This window comes from Eleutherodactylus coqui, chromosome 8 (assembly GCF_035609145.1).
Source record: "Eleutherodactylus coqui strain aEleCoq1 chromosome 8, aEleCoq1.hap1, whole genome shotgun sequence".
Classification (NCBI taxonomy): Eukaryota; Metazoa; Chordata; class Amphibia; order Anura; family Eleutherodactylidae; genus Eleutherodactylus; species Eleutherodactylus coqui.
This window is the reverse complement of record NC_089844.1, coordinates 111,836,212-111,863,731: the sequence shown is the minus strand read 5'-3', so window position 1 is coordinate 111,863,731 and position 27,520 is coordinate 111,836,212. Positions and strand designations below refer to the sequence as shown.

The 27,520-nt window shown below is 45.6% G+C and overlaps 1 protein-coding gene across 2 annotated transcripts in view; it reads right to left on the bottom strand.

Annotated features, from left to right (window-relative positions):
• Positions 1-1,076: 1,076 nt before the first annotated feature.
• RRN3 (RRN3 homolog, RNA polymerase I transcription factor) overlaps positions 1,077-27,520 on the bottom strand; it is a 38,797-nt gene continuing 12,353 nt past the window's right edge. Inside the window, exons 6-19 of one of the 2 annotated variants that reach the window (XR_010786400.1) lie at positions 21,873-21,935; positions 21,600-21,663; positions 19,980-20,049; positions 18,093-18,191; positions 17,500-17,595; positions 17,096-17,228; positions 14,880-15,010; positions 14,555-14,685; positions 11,828-12,012; positions 10,181-10,289; positions 5,170-5,322; positions 3,538-3,608; positions 3,359-3,443; positions 2,284-2,421 (exon numbers count right to left, since the gene is read on the bottom strand). Coding sequence is in view for 1 of the 2 variants with exons in the window: in XM_066576218.1 (XP_066432315.1) it covers positions 2,257-2,421; positions 3,359-3,443; positions 5,170-5,322; positions 10,181-10,289; positions 11,828-12,012; positions 14,555-14,685; positions 14,880-15,010; positions 17,096-17,228; positions 17,500-17,595; positions 18,093-18,191; positions 19,980-20,049; positions 21,600-21,663; positions 21,873-21,935 (1,484 nt within the window). In the remaining variant the exon portion in view is untranslated. Of the gene's footprint in view, positions 2,422-3,358; positions 3,444-3,537; positions 3,609-5,169; positions 5,323-10,180; positions 10,290-11,827; positions 12,013-14,554; positions 14,686-14,879; positions 15,011-17,095; positions 17,229-17,499; positions 17,596-18,092; positions 18,192-19,979; positions 20,050-21,599; positions 21,664-21,872; positions 21,936-27,520 lie in introns of both variants that reach the window. The other variant, XM_066576218.1, reaches the window with a different exon arrangement.

Here is a 27,520-nt window from a genome sequence, read left to right as displayed (position 1 = left end):
AGTGGCAGCGGAGTGTCATCCAGGCAGTGATTGTGCTTTGTTGTAGCTAGTGTGGTGCTTAGCAAAGGTATGCCATGCTAATGAGGGCTTTTCAGAAGTAAAAGTTGTTGGGAGGGGGGGGGGGGCCCACTCTTGCCGGTATTGTGGCTTAATAGTGGGACCTGTGAACTTGAGATGCAGCCCAACATGTAGCCCCTCGCCTGCCCTATCCGTTTCTGTGTCATTCCCATCACTTTCTTGAATTGCCCAGATTTTCACACATGAAAACCTTAGCGAGCATCGGCGAAATACAAAAATGCTCTGGTCGCCCATTGACTTCAATGGGGTTCGTTGTTCGAAACGAACCCTCGAACATCGCGGGAAGTTCGTTCCGAATAACGAACACCCGAACATTTTGGTGTTCGCTCATCTCTAATAATCATCATCAGTCAGGGAGGAACTGTACTAGTAGTCATCACTCGAATTGAAATCAATGGGAGCAATGCCTCCTATGTAGAGATGAGCGAGCATACTCGCTAAAGGCAATTACTCGATCGAGCATTGCCCTTAGCGAGTACCTGCCCGCTCGAGAGAAAAGGTTCGGCTGCCGGTGGTGGGCGGGGAGCGGCTGGGGAGAGCGGAGAGGAACGGAGGGGAGATCTCTCTCCCTCTCTCCCCCCTGCTCACTGCCGCAACTCACCTGTCACCCGTGCCGGCAGCCGAAACTTTTCTTCCGAGCGGGGAGATACTCGCTAAGGACAATGCTCGATCGAGCAATTATCCTTAGCGAGTATGCTTGCTCATCTCTACTCCTATTACATTGCCTGTTCCTCGTTATGGACAGGATCAGTCCTGGCCCTCCTGAGGAGCAGGAAGTGTAATAGAAGAAAAGTGAGGACGACATCCAGCCTGCTGCATGGACAGCGGGCCGGACGATTAGCTGATTGCAAGGATCCCGAGTGGCAGACCCCTTCGATCAACTGATGACCCATACAGTGGATAGGTCATCAGTTGTAAAAGCCCAGAATACCCCTTTAAAAAATGTGCTCACTTGCAGAAATAAAAGATCTATACCAATGAAACAAAACACACAGTAGTAAGAAAAAGCTTATCAGATACTTTTATTACAACATATGTGCAAATCCATACTCATAAAGTGCTTTATTTTAAATAACCAAAAGCATGCACTAAACATAATTTCTCGTTTTGATGATACACAAACTGTCGGAAATCAGACACTTGAGCAACACGACAATTAAGAGCACACTTTAAAAAAAAAAATAAAAATCATAAAACCACTAGACCCAGGACCATTCACAGAGGCTGGGGTCAAACACATACATATCATTAGTTCATTCTGAACATGGGGAAGTGAACATCAATAAATTGTACCAACACATGATGATCTCCACTCATGTTGATAAGAGAAAGGACATCATTAATATAGTCTTCTGCAACGTACACCATGTTTAAGTGCATTTCCAGCAGAAGCATGATTAAACGTTAGTAGATGTCCTCTAATAGGTGCACCACCAATTAACGACAGGTTTAACCCTGCGCCGATGACAATGTCTCCTGTCCCATGCAGCCGTGGGCACAAGATCATGGATCCATCAGATGACACAGCTGTTTACAACGTCAGATGGATTTTAATTACGGCTGGCAAGTGTAGCTAGCTTCTGTGGGAGTTAAACTGCACAGAAATTATGATGTCTATATCCATTATCCACTGCTCTATGGGTATAAGCAGCTACGCACAATTACAGTCTTGCCAGCCGGGGTTTGGCGGGTACAATCTAGAATCCCTAACAGTTGGTTATCTAGCTTTGACACAAGATGCGTATATTGGAATAGTCAGAAAACCTTGCTAGCATGCTTACACATACCGGCCACCCTGTAGATAATAATGACATCATCATACACGTTATTATTGCACCACTGAGCTAAGTGTAGAATTAGATGATTTCATCTCTCTGTAGCCTGTAGGACCTTCACATAATGCCACCTGGATGGCTGACAGCTATCAGGTGGGTTAGATTTCAAACCATCATATTCATATCCACTTTGCAATTAGACCACCAGGTTTGGAAAAGCCTTTTAAGACTCACAGACACTTTTAACTTGCAGAACCATAAGGGCTTACAACTATGGCTGCTCAAAAAACACCTGTGCCAGCCTTTCCTGGGTATGGCACAGCTTAGGACTCCTTCTGACACCATTACAGGAGCGATATGCCTTGAGGTATGGAGTGCTTCTGAACTCCAGTACTTGTTGAGTTCAGAATGGTCGCTGAAGGAACTTGTGAGGTGGTGACCCCACACTGCTTGCTGGGCTCCTCTGGTACAGTTCGAGGGAACCCGGTGTCATCTCGGCAACCATGCTGTCATTCTGAGGTGTGTCGCCTTTGAGAAAATCATCTTCATCATCTGGAGTGGCACCAGGCTGGTATAAAACATGATTATATGTCAATTATCTGCAATTTATAGTCACTGAATGATTCTTTACCACAACTACACTATCTTACCAAAAGTAACGGACACCTAAGCAAAAATCAAAAGTATATTTATTTCCATATATTGATACTCAGTGGGGCTCCTTTGGCTCTAATGACATGGGATATTCTCCGTGACATACTTTCTACCAACATCTGATACACTTTAGCTGATATTTCCCTCCATTCCTCCTGCAAATATCTGGAGAGTTCACTCAAAGATGATAAATGCTGTTCATATTTACTGACCCGACGTTTCAGTTCATTCCAAAGAGGTTCATTAGGCTGGGGCTCTGTGCAGCCAGTCTAATCAAGGAACATCCATATCCTCATACCAACGTAAAATAGCATTGGATTTGTGACAAGACACGTTGTCTTGTTGGAAGCATTGCTGACCATTCACAGAGTATTACCACATTGTTGGCAGCACATTATTGTCTACGATGTCAAGATACACCTCCATGCTCATGGTTCTTGCCACTACAACCAACGGACCAAGACCATGCCCTGTAAAACATACAGAGACCCCCAACGGAGCCTCCATTGTGCTTAACTGTCGGCACAACACACACAGGCAAATGGCATTCTCCAGGCGTCCTCCACACCCATTCTACTGATAAGGGTACCCAAAGACTTTTGGTAAGATATATTTAAATATCGATGAACCAGCGAATAAAAACCCCACTCTCAAGTTCAAGTAAATAATTTAAGAAAATCTGTAGCACTTCCAAGGTAATACAGAAACTGCAGTCAGCGGGCACATAAACTATAATACCTTGAAAGCGTTGCAGATTTTGGTATAATATATATGTACACACCCACGTTCTACTTCTAAATTATTAGCACATAAAAGTAACTACTACTGGCATCACTTGTTGAATCATATACCTTAACTGGCTTATGGGGTCCTTTCAATTCCTCAACATTCGCCTCTTCCCAAGGCTGATAAATTGGATCTATGAGGGTCTTACACCTGGAAACAAAAAGGAAGAACAGGTAATGGTAAATGCAGTAAAAAAACAAGACATCAATGTGAGCAGTTTTATAAACCCATTAATAATGGTTACCAATGTTTGTGCACGAAGGGGGTCGAGAAGTGGGTTCAACAGTGGTCTCCAATATTAACCAATATTCCACACTAAAATGAAATGACATTGTGAGAGAATATGCCCTGATCTGTGGATAGCCGTCACGGTGGCCTTATATACTGCATAGCAGCATTTCTCAACTCCAATTCTTAAAGTTGTCTGAGTTACAGGTTTTATGTGAAAAGGGGTCCCCTGTGTGAAAAGCATAATAAAAAGCTCAGACTTTCAAACTTAGCATAATGATGATCGCTCAGCCCTAATTGGCTGCAGCAGCAGGTATATGGGATGTCACAGGCTGACAAGGAAACATAAGCATGGGGGATTCCTTTTCACATAAAAAGGTTTTAACTCTTGACAACCCTTTTAAAGGGGTTGTGCCAAAATTGAAAGTTATACCCTACCCACATGATAGGTGATAACTGATCGGTGGGGGTCCGATAGCTGGGACGCCCCACCCACTGATCATGAGAATGATACAGGGGGCATGAGAATGCCAATCGACAAGTGTTCTAGCAGCCCCATAAAAAAGAAATGGATGACAGTGTGCTTGCTTGATTGCCGACTCCATTCATTTGAGGGCCTTTGGGCCCCCTGTTCTCATGAATGGTGGCGTCCCAGCTGTCAGATCCCCACTATTCAGATAGTTATCCACAGGGACAGCTTTCAATCTTGGCAAAATTCTTTTATTTTTTCCAGGCAAAAATACTATTGATGACGTTTCCTCAGTATAGGTCATCAATAGTTTATTGGCGAGGGTCCATTGCTCGGGATCCCAGCCAGTCAGTTGAGTGGGTGCCTGCTGTCAGCACTGCTACATACGAGGGTCAGAGCAGAATGTGCTGCACCGACCAGTGTAGTGTCTGGTGCTTTCACTGCAGTCACAGCTGTCACTGAAATCAATTGGAGCTGTAATTACATGCACTGGCCACTACACAACTGTTGCAGCAGCAGCAACTTCCAATCTGACCCCAGTGTATAGTGTGCTGACAGCGGGCACCCGCTCTGCTGATCGGCCAAGATCCTGAGCGACAGACCCCAGCTGATCAAGTATTGATGACCTATCCTGAGGATACATAACCAATAGTATTTTTGCCAAGGGAAAAAAGAAAAAAAAAACAAAAACAAAAAAAAAACCCTTTAATTAAAAGTAGTATTTAAAATACAGTTACTACACAAGAATTTGACACTTTCGATGTTCTATAGATCCAAAATCGTTAAGATAGGTACACAATATGTACCAATAGGTACACAATATGCATAGTAACAGAGCAGAGATGAAAGTGTTTGCAACTGTAGCTTTTTGTGATGTCAGCATCACATGTACATACATAAAGCAAGAACTGGTCCTTTATGCAAAAGGAAAAGTTCTAGGAGAACCCTGTAGTCGAGGAACAAGTGGATTGTGTTTTTGAAAAGACTCACATATAGAACATTTGTAACCTAGTCATACAAATTTACCCATACAGTAAATCATCATGTAAGTATTTGGGTTATATCAATATTATTTTGTTTTATAGAAAACACTGAAAGTGTATTTCCTTTACAGAAACCCCTTTTATGTACTATGATGCTCTAATATGAAGCTACTATAACCAGATATGCAAAACAAACCTCTTTAAAACACAGGAGTCAAAGGGAAAGAAGCTGTCTAGTGGATTCGAGCAGGGCTGGGCAGTGTCCCCTCCATTGCTGCTTCTAATGATGGGAATCATCTGTCGGTTGTTGCGCTCAATGATGGTGTAACAAAACACCAACTGATATTTCCTGCAGAACACAGAAGAGACATTAGAACAAAGTTCTGTTAACACAATAATCAAAAAGGTCAGGCAGATGTTAAAGGGGTATTCCGGTAAAAATAAATAACCCTCTATCCTCAAGATCAATTACTGAAACTCCCATCGATCCAAAGAATGGGGGTCCCATACACCCCCGAATGAATAGAGCGATGGCTGAATATGCGTGCCGCTACTCCATTGCTTTCAATAAGAGAACCATAGATAGCCTAGTTCAAGTGACCAGCTATTTCTGACATTCCAAATTAAATGGAGTGGTTATACACATGCGCAGCCACAATGCCATTCTTTCAGGGGTACAGGTGATCCCTGTTCTTGGGATTGATGGGGGTCCCAGTGGTCAGAGCCCCACTGATCAGACAAGGGTCAATGTCATTTTACCAGAATAGCCTTTTAATATACAAAAATATAGAGGTGGCAGACCGTCATTATCTCTTGTGCTGCTTCTGGAGCCAAACAAAACTCAAACCCTTCCCAGAAACCTAGACCTAAAAACATCCAACTGCCCGAATCTTGTCTATAGACTGCCTAGACCCTATACGTATGCGTTGTCAGTAGACATAAGCGAGCGCGCTCGGTTAAGGCAGTTACTCGAGCGAGCATCACTCTTCTCTAGTAACTGCATACTGGTCCGAGCAGATTCAGGGGGGGGGGGGTGAGAGAAGTCTCTCTCCCCACCCCGCTACCCCTCGCTCCCCCCCTTACCCCCCGAATGAGTATGCAGTTACTCGAGGAGAGCGATGCTCGCTCGAGTAACTGCCTTAACCGAGCGCGCTCGCTCATCTCTAGTTGTCAACTGTATGGAATATTTCTTAACAGGATAAGCAGAAAAGAGGATTTTTTACTCACCGTAAAATCTCTTTCTCGTCTCGTCATTGGGGGACACAGCAAAGACCGTGGGATATAGCTTCTGCCACTAGGAGGCGACACTAAGTGCAAAAAAGTTAGCTCCGCCCTCTGGCTATATCCCTCCTGCCGACAGCAGGCTAATTAGTTTGTCATGCCAGCAGTTGGAATAGCCATGCAGGAACAGAGAGACAACAATAGTTAGTCATATGACACGTTAACAAAAAATTTCACTGTAATGAAAAACACGCAGCACTATGTGCGACTTACAGAATCCGGAGTCCGACCAGGACCACCACCGTGTCATATACAGAAAGAGGGGTGGGTGCTGTGTCCCCCAATGACGAGACGAGAAAGAGATTTTACGGTGAGTAAAAAATCCTCTTTTCTCGCTCGTGTCATTGGGGTACACAGCAAAGACCGTGGGACGTCCCACAGCCTTCCCCGAGGGTGGGTACAAATAAATCAAAACGCATGCGGTCAGTTTACAGCCGTCTGTAAAACCTTTCGACCCAGCGAAGCGTCGGCTGACGCGAACGTATGTATTTGATAAAATTTAGGAAAAAGACAGCACTGGTCGCAACACCACCTTATTCTGGTGAAAAAAACGTAAAAGGTGGTTTTGCCGACAGCACCGCAATCTCCGAAACCCTACGAAGGGAGGTAACCGCCACCAGGAAAGCGACCTTCCAGGACAGCAAGCGCCACAGTAGTTTCGCTAATGGCTCCCCTGAGAGAGTAGATCCTCTCGTAGGGGTAATCGCCAGGGCGCGTCTGCTAACATGTCCATGAGCTCAGAGTTCCGCGTTCTTCGCGGCCACTCTGGGCTATGAGAATCATTGGTAGCCCTTCCTTCCTGATCCTCCTGAGCATCCGAGGAAAGAAAGGAATTGGTGCACCCCCAGCCCGTCATGCTGGCGACTGTAGCCAGCACCTACCACTGCAGGGGCAGGAACGACCTGCCCTGCTGGATGCGTGGCGAGTCCAACCACCACTGGAGTGACAGCTGAACTCCTGGTGGAAACCTTATCTTCCCCTCGAGGGATCGCGCTAACCTGTCCCACCTTGAGAGTATCGCCCACTGCAAGGGGCGGGAGTGGAACAGGGCAGAAGGAATTGCCTCGAAAGACAATACCATCAGCTTCTTTAGGTCCAGAATCGGACGGACGGAGCCGTCTTTTTTTTTTTTTTTTTTTTTGGGGGGGGGGGGGGGGGGGGGGTTCTGGACCGAAAGAAGCGGTCATGCGGTTGTGAGTGGAACTCCATCGCGTAGCCCCCGGACACGACCTCCTGTACCCAGGTGTCTGAGATGAGCTCGTCTAGCTTGGCGCCGAAAAGACGAGATCCTACAAAGGGCATACTGATTAACGACCCCTTGGAGGAAGCATCCGCATCCCACGATTTTAACCATAGGGACCGGCGAGTCGCCACCGATGCCGCAGAGGCTCGGGCCGCCAGCCTGGCTGTATCCATAGAGGCCTCACAGAGAAACATGCCTGCTTGTTCAATCTGGCGTGTAATGCCCACCAGATCCTCGGTTGACGCCCCTTCGACGATTCCTTCCCGTAACCGTTTTGCCCAGTCAGTAACAGCCTTACTGACCCAGGACGAGGCAAACACAGGCCTAAAAGCTGACCCTGCCGCCTCAAAAACGGTCTTTGCGAAGGCCTCGACTCCTCAATCCTTGGGATCGCTGAGGGAGGAGGACTCTGCCGTGGGTAGCACGGTATGCTTAGCCAGGCGCGAAATGGGCGGATCCACTAGCGGTGGGACCGACCACTTCCCGTCCAAGTAACCCATCTTGGAAAGACGCTTATTCGGTGCCTTCCACTCCTTAGATAGGACCTTCTCAAAGTCCTCATGAGGAGGAAAGGTTTTTGGAGAGCGTCTAGGCTGCCTGAAAGAAAACGATATCCCAGATGCCTGTGGTTCCTGTTCCGTGAGCTGAAAAGTGTCACGCACCGCAACCACTAAGCTCTCCACCATTGCCGAAATTTTTGGGACCTGATCCTCCTCCACGACAGAGCCTGAGGAGGATTCAGACCATTCCTCGTCCGAACCAACTTCTGCCAACAGGCGCCGTGACCTAGTACCAGAAGAGCGCAAAAGTGAGGAGGAGGATGGTGACCGGGAGGGCCGCCGGGAGTCCGAAGGCCTGACCCGTTTTCGTCTACGGCCGCGCTCCTCACGCGGACTGGAGGCGTTCTGCGCTAATCTTTCCAAAATTGCGCCAGATGCCCGAGAGAGGTCAGACACGGCCAGTCACAAGGAGCGGGCCCACTCCGGCTCGCCACAGCTGGGGGCTGAACCGCGGGGGGGATGGGTGCCCTGCACAGCCGCCTGTTTCGCAGGGGGACAATCTCTAGAAAAGGGCTCAGCCTGTCCGCATGCGAACTTTAGGTTACAGCGTGAGCAAGCAAAGTGCGTTACTCTTGCTGTCCCTGGTCCAGCCTCCAGGGCTCTGGGGTCGGACATGGTGCTGGGATTTCACTGGGCAAAGAACAGTGCGAGCTATCCTCTGCTATGCCAACCGCCGGCAGGAGGGATACGCAGTGAAAGAGGGCAGCTAGCCGCCAGGCAGAGCTTACCCAAGTCCTTGCCGAGGTCCGAAGAGGTCCGGGGAGCCGCTGGGTTGGGAGACTGCAGGTGCTGAAGGGCTTTCTTTCCTGGAGCTTGAGCTGTACAGCGTATAAGCTGAGCAGAAAAGGGCAGCAAGGAGTGGAGCAGCAGGGCGGTCCCCAATAGGCTGCTTCTCTGATGTCATCCCCCCTTCACCTGTGCTGAGGGAGGAAGGGGGGAGGGGGCAGGGGCGGCGTGCATTGCCGATGAGTCCACGCCCCCTGCACGGAGTCATTGAGGGCGGGGGGCGTGGCCACACCCATCCACAGAGGTATTGCCGCTAAGCCACGCCCCTCGCGTCACGTGGGGGTGTGGCCACACGGCGAGGCCACGCCCCCTCCAATTCCGCCGTTGCCGCGCCCGGAGCTGCAGTGCAGCCCTCTCCATTGAGCCCCCACATCGCAGGAACTCCTGCTGGGAGCCCCTGCAGGGAGCCAGAAGGCCAGGGCATACTGAAAGCTGTTGCCCTGAAGTACCATGCCCGCGAGGCCACGCCCCCACCGCCGGCTTGTGCCTGGAACCAGCGCCCTGAATATCAGGTGAGCCCATACCTCCACGGTGAACTCACCTGCCCACCCCCACCCCGCCTGCAAGCTCAAGGGGAGCCGAATGCAGGAATGCCCCAGCAAATAATGCCCTTCGCTGCCGCAGCCATGCATAGCGTATACTACTCCCGATGAAAAGGAGTCTGTCCGCCTGCGCCAATCCCTGCGCCTCGCTGCAGCCCACAAGGTACGCGTGCAAAAAGCGACATACTGGGAGAGCCAGGAAGGGGGGAGGGAGAGGGGGGGGGGGGGGGGAATGTTGCAAGCGCATACTTACCTCCTGCGTCCTTGCTGGAAGAAAAAGCGGCTCCCCAGTTCCAGCAGCCTACCCCTATAACATCGCCTGCCCGTGGGAAGGGGATGCGGACCTCTGCACCAAACATGGGGGGGCTCTCGCTGGCGGGCCACATGCAGATATATATGATCCGGATGTGCCACCTTTTCTTCTGAGGCGGGCCGGGCAAGAAGCAACCTGGACAAACCCGAGGTTGTTCATCCTCCTCTCCGTTCGGGTTTGATGGGGAGCGTCCTGCCTCTCCGTCTAACCCTGGCCCTTAAAGCAGCCCTAACGGGCACGACCGTCCTCCTACGAGACACTAAGCTAAAAACTGATTAGCCTGCTGTCGGCAGGAGGGATATAGCCAGAGGGCGGAGCTAACTTTTTTGCACTTAGTGTCGCCTCCTAGTGGCAGAAGCTATATCCCACGGTCTTTGCTGTGTACCCCAATGACACGAGCGAGAAAGAACAATTCTCCTGTAAACCTTCTTAAAGACCCTTGCAGAAACAATGCAAATATCTACTCCGATGTCTGCACTTACCGGGTTATTGCAGCAAAGAAGTTAACCACTGAAGGTAGACAGATCTTCAGAGGATTAAGCTGACACATCACAACCCTTTCAAAATTTAGACCTTGCAAGTAGGTCAGACCTAGCAAAGCACAAACAATATGGTATTATACATGCAGCTTAGCAATGGAGTTATTAAATGACAAAGTTTACAATACTAGACAATGGTCTATTTTTGTAAGATAATCAGCTGGGCCATCTAAGACTACGTTCACACTGCATTTGCAGAGTACTTTTACTGTACGCATACGGAAAGCTCCCAGCACATACAGTAAACTGAAACATAGATAACTTTCCCCATTTACCCGGAGGTTAATTTGGCCGACATTTGGATGATTTATGCTTTTTGACTCATGAAACAGCGCAAGGGCCGGAAAAAAAAAAAAAAAAAAGGTTTTTTCGACAATGGCAACCAACAGGTGATGGATGCCATGAAGTGCATCTGTTAAATATATATTACATTCAAGGTTTTCGTCCCAATTCCTCCTCATAGAAACCTTGGGCATAAAAAAAAAGTGCAGAATGAATGCCTCAGGCCCACTGCACATGGGCGGAAATTCTGCAACGGGATTTCCGGGAGAATTTCCGCCCGTGTCCACCTGCATAGGATTGCATTGCAAAATGCAATCCTATGCACACAGCCGCGATTTGTCTGCGTGAAAACACACGGGGGAAAACAAATTGCGGCATGTTCTGTTTGCAGGTCTCTCAGAGGACCGCACACAAATGTCAGTAGGACGGGCCGGTTCCGCTCTGCACCGGCTGGTCGGCAGCCGGTGCATAGCAGAGACAGAAGACGCCGGGAGCGGGTGAGCTGCAGGCCTCTACAGGGGCACGGGGCCACATCACGCTGCGATTTGACCTGGCTGTCTGCAGGCGGCCATAAAGGAGGTTTTCCCACCAGACATTGATAAACTAAGCGATCAATGTTTGTGGGGGAAGATCCAACCACTTGGGCTCCCTACCAAAGCTTAGAATAAAGGAGTTATTGGTAGGTAAAGCGCAGCTGGTGCCATTTCCAATCCAGTAATCTACAGGAACTGCAGCAAAATGCCGTTCATTTGAGTACATGCAGTTGAAAAGTGAGAAGGGGATCCAGAAGGAAGGAAAAAAGTATCAACAAAAACTTTAATGTCTCTTCTTCCAATTCTTTGTTTGGTTCAATAAAGCTCCATGTGTGAATGCAACAGATTCTCCCATACAGCCCAAGCTAACACATACATTTAGGGCTTCTTTAGACGAGTGTATGCACAAATATGCTTGCCTCAGCGCAACTCAATTGCGCAATGAACGATACTGAGTTGCACGCGTATTGGCACGTAAAACTGTATTCTTTGCACACGACACCCCTCCTCCGTTTTAAAAGGCGATTTAGCCTAATGAGGCCTAGATATGTTCTATTTTTCATGGACTTGTGCTATATATTGCGTACCTCCCATAGACTTCTAATATGCAGAGAGATAGAGCAGATTTCTTTTCACGTGCACAGTATTGTGGTCAATTAGTCCTATTCTCTGTGTATTGCACACGTATATTTTACGTGCACAATACGTCTGCGGAAGCCCATATAGTATGAAACTTGTTACATGTAAAGTCCATACATTATAAGTGGTCACGAACCTTTGCGCAAGTTGCCATCTAAAAGCTGTTTATGGCGGAAAATGAGTGTATAAAAAACCGCCTGGCAAGCAGCATAGAAGGGTCCGTGGAAAGTAATGTCACAGAAAGCCCTGCTCCCAGCATCCTGATTATCGATGTAGCCATGGAGCCAGTTCACAAGGAGATCCAGACAAGCCTTTATGGTCCTGTAAAACACGTAGAAACTGGTTAACTGTGGGCATGACCCCTAAGTCTTTGAGGCCCATTTACACATAACAATTATCGCTCGAAATTCGTTCAAACTAATGAATTTGAGCGATAATCGTTCACTGTGAATGCAAAATTCGCTCACTTGTCGTTTGCGGTTGTTTAAGCTGACTTTTCAGTCAATTTAAAAAACCTTGTTGTTCTATGTAAAGGCTCGCTCGGCGCTCTCCTCCACAGCAGGGGGAGGCACTGAGCGAGAAGCTGACAAGAAGTCAGCAATTGGCTGCTAAGTCTTTTGTATTTCAATGCTCTGCACGAGCGCTGGCGACCTTAGCGGTGACATCAGCGCTCGTGCAGGCGCCTAAACGATTGCTGGCTCTGGTACAAGGGCCTTTAGAGTCGTATACTGTTTTATGCCAATAATGGCACATCTCTGTAGACTTTACTATAAGCCTGCCACCCAGCCTGGAATAGCTGCGTACAGAGAACAGCGGCGGTCTTTTAATCACACAACTAAAATGTAGGTAACAGAATAAATCACTGTACTTGGCAGAAATGCAATAAAAAGGGCAAATGTTAGCCAAAAAAATAAAGTAGAGGAAAATGCACAGCTGCACACGAACAGGTCAGATTTCTATTGCGGATATCTGCAGCAGAAAGACCTGCAAGGGATCGCTGAAACGAATTGTGAATGGTCACGTATGCGTGTGGTTTTCGACGCGGATGGACAGCGTATCATCTGCGTGGAAGAAAGATCGCAAGAAGGGAATGACATCCGAAAGTAGGTGAACATCATTCAGACGACTGTTGTGAGATTCTCTCTCTCTCGATGAGTATGCGGATCGCATGAATACATAGAGAATAATGGACCCCATAGGTGTGGAATCCGCACTGAAATAGAGCATGCTGCGAGTTTTCTTCCGCTTGTGGAATCCGCAATTCCTACCCGCACGTCTGAACAAACAGACAAAAGTCTGTGTCTTTCAATGCCCACGTATTGTCTGTGCGGACGGCGGTCGAGGAATCTGCAATTAAAATCTGGTCATGTGAGACCAGCCTAATACAGATCTTACAGTTTAAGATGTTGTCAGACACTCGTCATTCCTCAATTTATCTTAGGACGACTATTTTTTGGGGATTATACTTCCGATCATAAATATGTTCCATTTCACAAGTTTCGACCAAGGTCAGCCACTCCGCTGAACTTCGACTCACATAACAGCCACAACCCTAAGGGCTCATGTCCACGGGCAAAATAAGAATTAAAATCCGCAGCGGATTTTAACTCTTCTTCTGCCCGCGGATCCGCACCCCATAGGGATGCATTGACCACCGGCGGGGTAGATAAATACCCGCGGATGGTCAATAAAAGGGATTTAAAAAAAAATGGAGCATGAAAAAATCCGGACCATGCTCCATTTTCATGCGGGTCTCCCGCGGGGACGGCTCCTGCGGGCTTCTATTGAAGCCTATGGAAGCCGTCCGGATCCGCGGGAGACCTAAAATAGGAATTTAAAAGAATTACTCAACTGGAGGGGGCGGGGAAAGCCTTCTCTTCCTCACGGCCGGATCTTTCTTGCTTCGGCTCGGCGGATGTGCCCGGCGCATGCGCGCGGCACGTCGCCGACGTGCCGCCGGCGTGACGAATTCATCCGCCGGCCGGAAAAGAAGATCCGGCCGTGAGGAAGAGAAGGCTTTCCCCGCCCGCTACGGATGGGTAAATGCTTTTAAATTCTTATTTTCAGCGCTCATGTCCGCGGGGCAGGAGGGACCCGCTACAGATTCTACATGGAGAATCTGCAGCGGATCTGATTTTCCCCGTGGACATGAGGCCTAAAGTCTTTCATGGCTCAGTATCCACAGCACACAGCAATGTCACTAGCGGTGGGCTGTCCTTGCATCCAGATGAATTGCACATGCATAGATGTAAACTAAAAAATATCGATGCATGCACAGATCATCTGTTTACAAAGTAGACTCACTGCTAATGGCATAGCTGCTGCTTACTCGCCTGTACAAGCAGCATTCAGATGAACTGCGCATGCACCAATGCTCTCCAGTCTACATTGACGCATGCACAGTTCATCCAAATGCAAGGGTGGCCCATAGCTAGTGATGTAGCTGCAGAAAATATTCTCAGCCCAAGACCCTTTATGGCTTGGTATATGGGTAAGTCCACATTTACATGTGCGCCCTGTAGTTTCAGTGCATTTTTGTCATTCGGCTCAGTCCTCGGAGTCAAAAGAACGAAAATGGGGACCTGAACGCCGCTGAACGAATCTCACTGATTTCCAGTATTTTAACAAATGAAATAGCAATGTTATACTATTTCGTCCAGGATTTAGCGTTGGAGGCTCTGAGCAATGCCTCCACCTCAGATGTCATTGGGCCCTAAGTAACATTAAGAGAAGTACAGTGGATCTGACAGCTAAGCATTGATGTAATTGTAACACAAATATAAGAATAGAGAGTGGTTTGGGGTTTTGGACAACCCCATTGAAATAGGTTTATCTATTTCTGGGTTATAAAACGAATACTTACACCACAGGAATAAACTTGGCTCGAGCCAGGAAACTGCCCATATAACCTGCAGCAGTCTGTCGGATAATGGGAGCGTTGGTGGGATTTTGCAGTTTCTTCCAAAGATGTTCCAAAAACGCTTCTGCGAGGCCCTGCGTTCAATATCACATATACAATATGAGTGAAATTCACTTTATCATGATTACAATAAGATACCCAAAAATTGAATGCCCCCTGTACAGCCCCCTATAACAGTTCGGGGTTAGGCCTATAGCACAACCTGGACAATATATGAACAGCATTTGCAGAATTTGTATTAGGGAAAATAAAAAATAAAAATACGTACCAGTTTGAAGCTGCACAAGTAAAAAATGACATACTGCACGTGACAGCAAGCATGAGTTGGTAAAATCAGCTTGTCAAATATGGCCAGCAGATCTTTGTATAAATCCTTTGCTGTATTAAGGTCAAACATCCCTGCAAGATACAATTATTATTACACGTTACATTAGTCACTGTACTGCTGCTACATAGCTAAATGTATTGCTGAAAATGGGTGTTCAGGAACTCTCAACTTTGACGGGGGAAATTAAAAGCCACTGTCAAAACTGACAGCAGCATTTAAACAGTTAACCGCGGCTGTTGCTGTCAGATGTCGGCACCCGCATTGTATGGTGTGGGGTCAGCTGCCGATCTGCCTCCATACAAATCCTAAACGCACAGAATATAACTGTGCATCTTCTGTCATCCAGGGGTTAAAAGGAACCTGTCCATTCCATAACGGTGGCTACTGACACTATAGCACCAGAGGCAAACATTGAAATGTAAGTTTTTCAAAACTCCTGAAGTGATTGGTATAAAGGACAGACATTTGAAACCAGCATTCTGTAATCCTCTGCCACAGCTTTTATCCGTGGTGGAGGATAGCTACTTCCCTAAAGTGATCCGAGGAGTTTTTAATACAAAAACACCTCGCATCCGTGGGGACATTGCACTTCAGTGATCGCGGTATTGGACCAAGTTTCACAGCTCAATATAGCACTCGCCGTGTGAAATAAGCCTCAAGAGAACACTCCAATAAAGAGGAAGATATGTGAAAGTCCTAAGATCAGACTGGGTGGGTGTTGTATCACGAGCAAGATTTTACAGTCACGTACAAAAATCTTGTTTTCTCGTGCCAGTCATTGGGGGACACAACTGAAGACCATGGAACATTCCAGCGCAGTCTCTTGTCGGCAGGAAACATATAGAAGGATGGTCAGTTTATGGGCATCTGGAAAACTGACGGAGGTAGGCGTCCTTGGATGCAAAAGTATGCACCCAGGAGAACTTTTAAAATGTGTAGAAAAAGGTCCATGTAGCGGACTTACACTCTTGAGTAGCGGAAGCATCATTATGTACCACTCACAAGGCACCCACTGTCCCGAGTTGAATATGCGGTAACATAGAAGAGAGGCACTCTGTCCTTGGCAAAGTACGCCTTCTCCACTGCTGATCAGATCTAGCGAGAGATGACCACCTTGGAAGCTACATGGCCACGCCTTGGGCCATCAGGGATCATGAAAAGAGTCAGAGCTCCTAAAAAAAAGAGGCAGGTCCATAAGGCTCACACTAGATTCAGTTTTTGGGTGAACTGTGGAGGACCAAAATGAAGGCAAGACGATGTCCTTATTGAGGTGGAATACCAACAGCTAGGAGGGAGGGGACAGGACCTTGTCCCAATGAGAGATGGGGAACGGAGGCTTAGTTGAAAAAGATGCAATCTTAGAAACCTGACGGATGGTGGTGACCGTTACCAAGGTGGTTAGCTTCCAGGCCAAAAGGAGAGATGGAACTTCACGCAACGTCTCAAAGCGATGAGACTGTAGCACATCAAGTACCAGATTAAGGTCCCAAGGTAGGATAGGAGCACAATATGGAGGAATGGCATGGGCAACCCTCTGTAGAAAGGTACAGACGGATGACTTTGAGGCCAGTGGGCGTTGGATAAGTATGAATGGTGCGGATAGCAGACCCTTTAGGAAACTAAGGCCCAAGCCCAAATCCAGACCCTACTGTAGGATAAAGAAAAATGCATATTGTGGAAGTTGCATTGTTCACATCACAAGGTAAAACATTTTCCAAGCGCAAGAGGAGAGTTTCCTAGTCTTCTTCATAGTTTGAATGACAGCTTCCACAAAGCCATAGGCTCTCAAGACCACGGCTTCAACCGCCATGCCATTAAACACCAAGCTAAAAACTGGTTAGCTTGGCGTTTGCAGGTGGGGTATAGGTAGTCGTAGGACTTAACACTTTCTGCTTACTGTCCGCCTCCAAGTGGCAGTAGCTGTGCCCACGGACGAGAAACGTCTGACCTCCTGGGAGAGGATTTCTTTATATATTAATCAGTTTTAATTGCAATATGAGGCAGAATTGGATGAAAGGAAAGGAGAAGACTAGAGGAGAAAGTATGGAGATATTTTTTGTGCAAATTGTGTTAAGTGTTCAGGAATATAATAAAAGGAGACACTGGGTCAGTTTAATTCTGTTGATCATCATCAGTTACATAACATTATAACTCACCATGCTGGAAGCAGATGTCTTTGATATATGATAAGACAAGAAAGAGACATGCATCCAGGCGTTGAGCCTCAGGATGAGCCATTAGTTCATTGGTGGTATTTGTACTCATCTGCTGTGGGTCTTCATCTTCATCCTAAAAAATGGACATCTTTAAGTATACAATGAAAAGGAAATTACAGCAAACATCCTTGTGGCGGTCCTGTTCTTTGGTGCTATGATATATACCAAGATTGCAACAGAAAAAAGCGCATGAAACCGACTGCTAAACGTGTTGGATCTTTTTTTTTTGGCAGGTTACGAAGGGTGTAGATCTCAACACCATCTCAAGACATGATCAGCAAATTCTGTAGAAACTGGCAGGATCTTTAGTTCTAAACAGATTCTTGCTTTGCAGATTACATTACCATATTAAATAAGGTTTCTTCTGGAGCACTGATATTCTTAAGAGAAGAAATTGCATTTTCTTCCGCATCCTCAATGTCTTGGCGGGATACACTCACCTGAAAGAAAGGAAGAAAAAAAAACACAAAACTTGAAATTACATGCAATACAAATGAACGAGAACGTGTTCTGCCTCAAATCCACCGCGAAATCCCCATGCTTCGCATGTGTATTTTGCTACAGCGTTCACTCACTGCACTGGAAGTTCACCATGGCTAATATACACATTTTTTTCCCATTGATGCCATTTTCAATGTGCTTTTTTTGTACTAAATCTAACTTTCTTGACTCTTAGTATTACAGTCAGAGAGCTACTGTGACCACCAGGTTTCTTCAATGGAATTGTGCAGGTTAGCTAAAAATAATTAATGTTTTTAAAACTCAGCCAAAATTTAGATACTTTTAAATGACAAGCAGCCTCCAGATTGTCTCCTTAATTACTCATGAGTTTTGCCATGATGAGCACAGAGAATGGAAAACTATTCTGCACTTCTGGGCTATATCAGCATATAGAATAGTGCTGCGATCAATAAACTGAACATGGAAATATACTTACATCAACTTTCAGCAACTTTTCAATGATAAGTTCTAAAATACCGAGTCGGAGCATTGGAAAATACACCGTGATCCGCAGAAGGTTATGGATGTAACATTCCTAAACAAAGACAGGAAAATGTTACTTTGAAGAAATACCAAAATGATGAGAATTAGACATAGGTAACACATTAACATGTGACAGGCACTATCACACTTGCAATATAGCAAAGGTTTCTAATATGGTTAAAAAATGGATACGGATCTAACCACTGGTGATCTACGCTTCTATTTTAAGTGATCGCCTAACTAGTAATTCCCTAACATATACCTATGAATGGAATAAAGCAGGTCATCGTCAGAAAGAGACTGATTGCCCCATACATAGTCTGCATTCTGCTGTTTGACATATGGGAGGGTATGGGTCCTGCAAGCTTAAAGGGGCATTCTGGCGATTCAATGTGAAAGTGATCTGCTTCATAGGGTGATGACATCATTCTGCACTATAATGTTATAACTTCTTTTTCAAAGCTGCAGAGATATTTCTTTACCTGACAGCCCATCTGGATTACTGGCAATAAGCAGATTTTCATCTCCATTTTTTAAGAGCCATAACTTTTTTATTTTCCCGTCGACACGGCCGTATAAGGGCTTGCTTTTTGTGTGGCGAACTGTAGTTTTTTGGGTGCATTGACTATATTGTAAAACTTTTATTACAATATCAGGGAAAGAAAAAGCATCAATTCTGCTATAGATTTTAGTTTTTTTTAACCAGCGTTAATCATGCAGCATAAATGAAATAATTTTTTCTGTGGGCCGGTATGGTTACAACGATACTAAAATTCTTGTATCTTTTTTAGGTTTTTCCACAATAAAACACTTTTTTTAGAATTTTCTTTTTCAAAATTGTTGCTTTCAAAGTCCTATCACTTTTATTTTTCAATGGACGAGGCGCTGTGAGGGCTTATTTTTGCAAGATGAGCTTAGTTTAAATTGGTACTGTTTTGGGGCACGTACGGCTTCTTTGAATACTTTTATTGCGTTTTTTTGGAGGCAAAATGAAGAAAATTAGCATTTTGCCTGTTTTTTTTTTGCTTTTTTTAAGGCTTTTTGCCGTGCAGAATACAAAGTGTGTTTAACTTATTGTACACGTTGTTACTGATACAACGATGCCCAATATGTGAGATTTTAATAAAAAAATAAAAATGTTATGCTAACATTGGGAAAAGCACAAAACGTTTTTTTTTTTGTTTTTTTTGTTTTAAACACCATAGCACCTATGATAAGCCATTGCAGGACTTCTGTCATAGGCAACGGCAAAGCAGGACACCCGTAGCTGGCGTTCTGCTGCCATGGCAACCAGTCAGGTTCTCCGCGATTATATTGCGAGTGTCCGATGACGTCACAGAGGGAGTGCGCTCCCTCTGTGAACCCTTTACATGCCGTGATCTACATAGATCATGACAGGGAAGGTGTTAACAGCGGGGGTCGCTGTCCTGATGCACCCCCGCTGTCAGTGACCGCCAGCTCCCGCTGCTGGATAGTGAAGGATCTCTTCTGATCTTGTGCTATCCTCAGAGCGTAACTCTAAGTCCTGTTGCGCTAAGTACCTCCCTGCCAGGACGTACAGTTATACCCTGTGGCGGAACGGGGTTAATATGAGGACAATCACACTTGAAAACAGTGATAAGAATGTATTTTGGAACTGCTACTGATGGACAGTCCATCAACAGTTTGGACAATCCCTCTAAATCTATAAATGTCCGACATACATTCACCAATGTTCTCAGTAACTATGAGGCCGGGGTGAAATATCAGACCAGACAACTGTGTGTAGCAACTCATTCTAGCCAATAACTAATGAAAATTTTTTTTCCAGATGGTTAAGAATTTAGTGTGGAAATCTCACCATGGATCTCGATGATTTTTTGATGTAGGGAAATCTATCCACAAGAATAGGCATTAGGAAACGTGGAGCTCTGCATGGAATAAAAATCACAAAAATATTCAAAATTATGTATATTATAAAACTGTGCAGTAGTTCAGGACGACAGGCAACCATTTATCTATGACTGAGACTACCTGTTTACAGTCAATGGAAGGGAGCAGCCATAAACTATCTTCGGCCCGTTTCACTTGCGTTTACTGAGCAATCATCAGTCTTGTGCGAAAGCAAATGCCCAACTACTGGGACGACTATCGGACGCTTGCGCAACAATCGTCTCGTGTAATAGAACCTTATGTGCTGAAATAATCATACTCCTTTAAAAAGGTATAACTAAAAACTTTCAAGAAGAAAAAAAAACAAAAAAAAAACTTGTGACCTGTGGGAAGTTTTGATCGGTAACAGCCCGGGTGCTAAAACTTCCACCAATTCCTAAAACAAAAAGGGTAAAAGTGCTCATCCAAGAGTGTGCCCAATACGCTCTTTTTGGCTGTCCTCAGAATGGTGCACACACTCAAAAGAAACGTCTTAGTCTGTACATCACTCGTCGATCACAGGTGAAGGGGCACAGCTCTTGACTGAGCGATTCTGCCCCTTTATTTTCGAGGATTGGTGTGGGTTTTAGCACTTGGGATCTCACTGATCAAAAACAGGTTATTATCACATCGTAAAAGTTCTTTCAAAGTTTTGTTACATGTTAAAGGGCCACTCCGGTGAATTTTTATTCATTATGTAGTTTTCCCCCCAGCACATGTAAGTGGGCTAGTATTATCTTTGTTAGTTATTCTTTCCTATCCAAAACTCCTGGCCTCTTAACCCTTTCCAATCCAATTTGTGTCCTGGTTTTCCTAGGGGGCTTACTCTTTTTCTGCCATTATACAATGGCGCTATATGCTGGCTAAAGCCAGTACTGCATGAGGTGACACGTTGGATAGGCTTTGACAGCAGAGAGGCTGGCAATATACAGTAAGAGAACCCCGACGGACGTCTTTCAACATCGGAGCTGTACAGCCTTAAATCATAATGTCTTCAGACGTCAGACAGTGAATTGGAAAGGGTTAACTCTGATGGTCGTGTGATCTAAATTCTGACCAACTCAGATGTACTTTATGCTGTCTGAAACAGTTCTCAGTCTGTGTTCTGTTGTTACATAGAACCTACCATAGAAACAACCTACAGGGGGACACAGGCACGCCTATCAAAGTTACTGATCATCAGCTCAACCTCCTGACTGTGTAGTTATGGTCTGTTGATTATTTAGGTGAAGGTAATTATTAAACTGCCTCCCAGCAAGCAGAAATGCTATAGCCTCCAGCTAATGCTGTGCTGATGCATTGTGGAATTGAAGTGAAATCAAATAATTTCACAATCAACATAGTGGGTGATAAGCATCAGACAGGGGGCTGCACAGCATGGATGTGGCTGCAACTTGGAAGTGGAGACATACAGAGTGTGACTAGCAATCAGGTGAGGGGAGTAGAGACGGAAAAGTGTTTTTGTCAGAGACTCTAAAATAAATAGTGAGCAAAGTTACAACACAAGGGAGAAGGTTTACAGACCGCTAGTATAAAAGAAAATACTCACGAAGGAACATATTGCACTATCATTTGCAATGCCCTGTGACAGGTATTAAATCTAGCGACAAGATCTATGGAGGAAAGGAAAAATATTTCAATGGTTATCCTTACTGGGGTCATTCTGTTCTACGAATGTTACCGGCCTATACCTGGCTGCAATTACAAAAGTTGGGAAATAATCTTGGGGGACTTACGGTACAATGAAAGTAAACTAAACTCACTCCTCCATAACAACCCATCCCCCTGATCCATATTTTAAGCACTGTACCATGGCACTTACCTTCTTCATCCTCATCTTCAGAGTCTGAAATATATACATCGCCTTCTCTTATAATCACACGAGCTGAAATGAATAAATAATGCCATTTACGAAGAGGCTTGGATAAAACCGGTCATACTAAGAGTAGTTAATATCAGTTGCATATGGCCGAAGTATAAAAGAAGCTTCCGCCTGCATTGGCAGAGGCAGTAGCTGCGACCTAGTCTCTTGCCCCCATGCCAGAGCCTAGCATAAGCAGTCCTCAGAAACCCAGGAGAGGTTCATGTTAAAAGGACATTCCTCTCTCACAAAAAGACAGAGGAACTCCCACCAAATAATCCCAAATCTAATTTTCCGTGGCATATAGGGCTATTTTTTTAAAATATTTTTCACTGATTTTTTCCCCTGTTTTTTAGTTTTATTGGGGGTAGAAAGTTAAACAAAAAAGTGATTTAAACATTTATAGTTTTTTTTTTAATCAGTATATTTACACTAAAATAAAGTATGGAAATTGGTTCATTTTGTTTTGGATGTTTTGATATATAATAGTTGTGGTTTTGGATTACAGGACACATACAGCGATGGTTTGGGGTTGTTTTTTTATGTATATATATTTTTATTTTATAATTGTTTTACTTATGTAATAATTTTTTTTATATCTATGTCCCCCATGACGTCATATTCGGCCTCTGGGGGACATTCACATTTTTTTTTTCTTGTTACACACTTTTCCACTGTAGCTGAGGCATCCGTAGGAGCCCCAGCTACAGGGAAAACATCCCCTGTAGTGACAATAGTCACTGGCAGAGCTGATCAGGATCTGCTACGACCCTGCAGCTCTGCTGTGCCAGGGGATCCCGGCAGTCACGTGACAGCCAGCTTGAATAGTGGACGAAACACTTTCACTTGTTAGTACATAGCACTCATTGACAGCTAACAATTCATCCTGCTTCTGATTGTTGGAGAAACAGGGGCTTAATCCCCCGTCGTATTTTTACTATCGGCTGGGATTAAAGCCCAGGACTAAGCGCCATAAATTTACAGCGCTTGGTCCTTAATGGGTTAAAAGGCCCACGACTCATGTTTTTCCGGACTCTACTTCTACAACGCAAACTTAAAGGGGTTGTCTCGCGGCAGCAAGTGGGGTCATACACTTCTGTATGGCCATATTAATGCACATCGTGCATTAAATATGAGCCATACAGAAGTTATTCACTTACCTGCTCCGTTGCTAGCGTCCCCGTCGCCATGGATCCGTCTAATTCTGATGTCTTCTTGCTTTTTTTAGACGCGCTTGCGCTGTGCGGTCTTCTTCCTGGTGAATGGGGCCGCTCGTGCACCGATTCCAGCCAATCAGGAGGCTGGAATCGGCAATGGACCGCACAGAGCCCACGGTGCACCATGGGAGAAGACCCGCGGTGCATCGTGAGTGAAGATCCCGGCGGCCATCTTGGTGAAGGAAGAAGGAGGAAAAAGGAAGACGTCGCAGAGCGGGGATTCGGGTAAGTAATAAAAAAAATTTTTTAACACATCCTTTGGGGTTGTCCTGCGCCGAACGGGGGGCCTAAGGGGAAAAAAAACAAAAATGTTTTGGCGCGAGACAACCCCTTTAAGCGAAGTTAATAAGTTGAGGTCATACCCACACGCTTTCGTTGTAATCCTTTTTCTTAAAAAGGGACAGCACCTATGGTTTATGCAGAATTCAGTATACTATTCTACCTGCTCCGATTATGCCTACCTAATTAGAATATAATATATGGGTTGTGACATTCATATAAAGGTCTGAAGGTGCAAGGTTCTAGAGCCCCATGCGTACTCAGATGATCCTAGCCTAATAACCCAACTTTCTTGCCTTCTGAGTGATGCCAACAAGGCAGAGGATGTCTGCCGCACACAGGCAAACCCTATAAAAACCATGTACAGCAGATGTCTACGTAACCAGGTGCTGGAATCGCCTTCAGGAGCAGACAATATGGCGACCTGTCATTAGCCTAACATAGCAGCTTATGCTACTCGGATACAAAATGAACCCATGATCAGCCGTGGTTTCCCAGCAGAACTGCGCTCTAAGTCTCCATATACCTGCCTGGGCTTCTCTAATAATTCCAATGGTCTGCACACTCCCCACAGCCAATATAACAGGCAGTGTCATAAGTACAGGAGTCAATTAAAGCCCTACCATCTCAACATGGATGCTCACATGGGAAGCTCTGAAGAAAGACAGGCAACTGCGTTGCGAGGGGCTACAATTTCTAGGCATAGCAGCACTTCCAATCCTGTATCGTACCATTCCTACAGCCATTGCAACCACGCTGGGAGACTCCTCTATCATTGACCAACACTAAAGCCTCATTTCTCTCAGTCATCCATATCCTGTACCACCTCAAGAGGATGGTCAAAGATGGCCACCACATCAGTTTTTTTTATTGGGTATTTAATATTTTTACCATTTTTCAAAATTAAAAGCTTTTAGGCACGTATATCTTCCTACTACGCCAGCTGGTAAAACTAACTGAATGATCTTGTTCAAGACCTACGTCTTTCCAAACCACAAAACGAGAGGTTTTAATTCCTGGGGAAAGTAATGATTATCACAAGCATCACAGTTAATCCCGCTAATGTTTTGCTTCCAGCACGTCATAAACTGGGGCTAATGGAAAAAAAAAAAAACTTTGTCAAGGCTGTGGAGAAGTCTGGCCCAGGTTGCTGGAACTTGAGGCCACTTTTACACGGGCGACAAAAATCGCATGATCTTCTCGCGATGTGAGAGTTCTACAGATTGCATGTGAAGCCCATGTTGTCCAATGGGTTCCTTCATATTGGCAGTGTTTTGTAGGCAGCTGCATCGCGAGAAAAAAAAAAAATAAAATCACGGCATGCTCTATACAGCTGCGATTTGCGATGTTTTGTAGCCCATATTTCCCTATACAGCCTTCCTTTGTGCTGCATCGCACCCAAAAAAAAAAAAATCCCACTTTTATGCTGCCAGTCGATTGTTCCCATGCACCGACATCTCACATCCCTCATGCTTTACCCTAATCCTGCGTTTCCTGCGGGGTTGAATGATGGTGCATTTCAAAAGTCATCAGCCAACCAAACTCTCTTACAGATCCTTATCTTCCCTATGGAAGACCCCCACCCACCATAGATTGCAAAATGAGAGGATTTCTAGATCACCTTCACACCTGAACAGCATGACACCCGTTTGTGCACGGCTCTCCCATACTGAGCATGATGCAAGCTCCTCTCCCCATGGTACAGGGTCCCGTTCTAGACCACACATTCATACCCTCAGTCTCTCCTTCGCTTGAGGTGTGGATCAGATACGGAGCACACTGTTGCACATCTTCTGGGAATGTCCCATGTTGGCTACCTAGTGGATGGAAGTTAGCAGACGCATTACCTCTGAATTTACGGACTATCCCTTAGAAGACTCCCCTGCAGTTAGGCCACTCTAACACAGACCTTTGTTAAAAAAAATAAAAAAATAAAAAACAAAGCTGCGCTTTAGAACAGCGTTTGACAGCATTTTTAATACACCCCATCATTGCAACAGGTGATGCGCTGTGTCAAAAGCACGTTGAGCGCACGAAAATAGAACATGCAGCATTTGTTAAACCTGCACATTTGAAGCACTTTTCTAAAAAGAATGCCCGAGAAGCCGCATTGAAATGAACGGAGGCTCATTAGAGTGTTTTTAGTGGGAATTTCAAACGGCCTCTAAATGCTGTAAAAATAAAAAGCACCTGCGTGAGCGAGGCCTTACACCTTTAACTCAGTTATATAAGCATCTTAACCACTTCACAACCGCAATACGCAAATTTACCTTATGCGGTCATAAAGAGCATCTAAACAGCTGGAAGGGGGGGTGGAGGGTGCACATTATGGGGGTGGGTTAGTATGGTAATCTAGAGTCTAGTGAAGGCTTCCAGGGCTGCCATGCATAGACTCCTATGAAGTCCTACCTATGCTAAAATTAAAAGTCACTATCGACTGTAATATTGAAGTATTGCGGTATATATGGTACAAGCAATAAAATGATCGTAAGTTCAAGTCCCCTGTGGGTACAGAGAAAAAAAAAAATTTACCTAAACTTTTAAAAAGTTTTTAAAATAAACTATCAAAAAACAAAACAAAAAACACCTTCCCATTTTTCCTATAAAAATCAAGACAATTACAAAAAAAAAAAAAAAAAAAACACACAAAAAAAAAACAAAATGCATTTCTTGCCTACATCATTGGGGGACACAGCTTTGACCTTGGTTATATAGCACCTGCTGACTGGAGGCGAACACTAAGCAGACTAACAGGTTGGCTCCTCCCGCTTGCTATATACCTTCTGCAGGTACACAGCTAATCAGTTTTAGCTTAGGGTCTGTAAGGAGGCAGATGTCTTGTTTTATCCAAGTATAGTGGCAGGCAGCTCGGACATGCTGAACCACATGCCGATCCTTCTCCAGGCGTCCTCAGAACCAGATCAACATCTGTTTCTTTCTAGGAGGACTATGCTGCTAGCTCAGTCAGCCGTGTCCATGCGGACGTGGGTCAGTCATCAGTGAGGCATGAATGATCCCGATTAGGCGGAGTCCGCCACGGACCGTAAATTTTGGCGGCAGAAGGACTGCTGCCGTTAGGAGTACTCTGTAGTCAGAGCGGTCTACGAATTCGCTCCTACAGCATTTCTCCACATAGCCTTCCTACGCAGGTAAGAGCCGTCGGGGAGACAAAGCATTTAATTAGATGGAGTTAGTAGCATGCTGCGATCCTCCAGCGCCATTTCCTCCCGCAGGATTGCTTGCAGGAGACCGTGAAACAGTATACTCTAATACCGATTTCAATTCTTAGCACTCGCCCTCCCAACTCCGGAGGGTTCCACAAAGGAACCAGCAGGACTCACGTCTGGGAGTAATTTGGCATTTATTCCACGTTTATGGTGCCTGGTTAGAGTCATGCGGTGGCAGTGACATCTTGGTAGGGAGCTACCCTGGCTTGACAACTCAGGCGCCTTTTTTCCTAGGCCTAGACTTCTTCAGGGTCCGGGGGCTTCATGCAGAAGGTGGAGGCTGTGACCATTGTTACAGTCTCAGAAGGCTGATACTAATGGTATTTTGGGCCATGTGTCTATCTCCCATTCCCTCTGGTACTGGTAGCTCCCATGCATTCACCTGGGATGCTTCCTACTAGCCCTTCAACAGCGGTGCTGTCATTACGACAACCTGCCTAGCCAGGTGTTTACAGTCTGGACTCCAGCAAAGTGTGACGTTCAACTAGGTATCCTGCTAGAGGGGCCCCCCTGCTCTTTTAAGTTTCACCCCCCTTTCTAATGGTCATGTCCAGCTCACCCAGTCTACTCGTCTCACTTCTAAGTGGGAGGCGCTAACGGGCAGAAGTGGTCACCAAAAGAAGGTAATTATCATACTGCTGCATGTTACCTCACTGCATGTGGTATCTTGGCCCACGTTGATCTTTGATGAAGTCTAGTACCATGGTACAAGCCAGTCACAAGTCACAAATTTACCTCTCTCTAGTGGCATTCTTCAGTTGCCCTGGCTCTCTGCTGGTGCTCCTGAAAACACAGGTGAATCCTTGGGATCCTATGGAGTGTTCCTCGCACTGGCCAGCTTTGTGGCAGGTCAGGGTTACCGTGCCAGACACACGTGTTTAAGCTG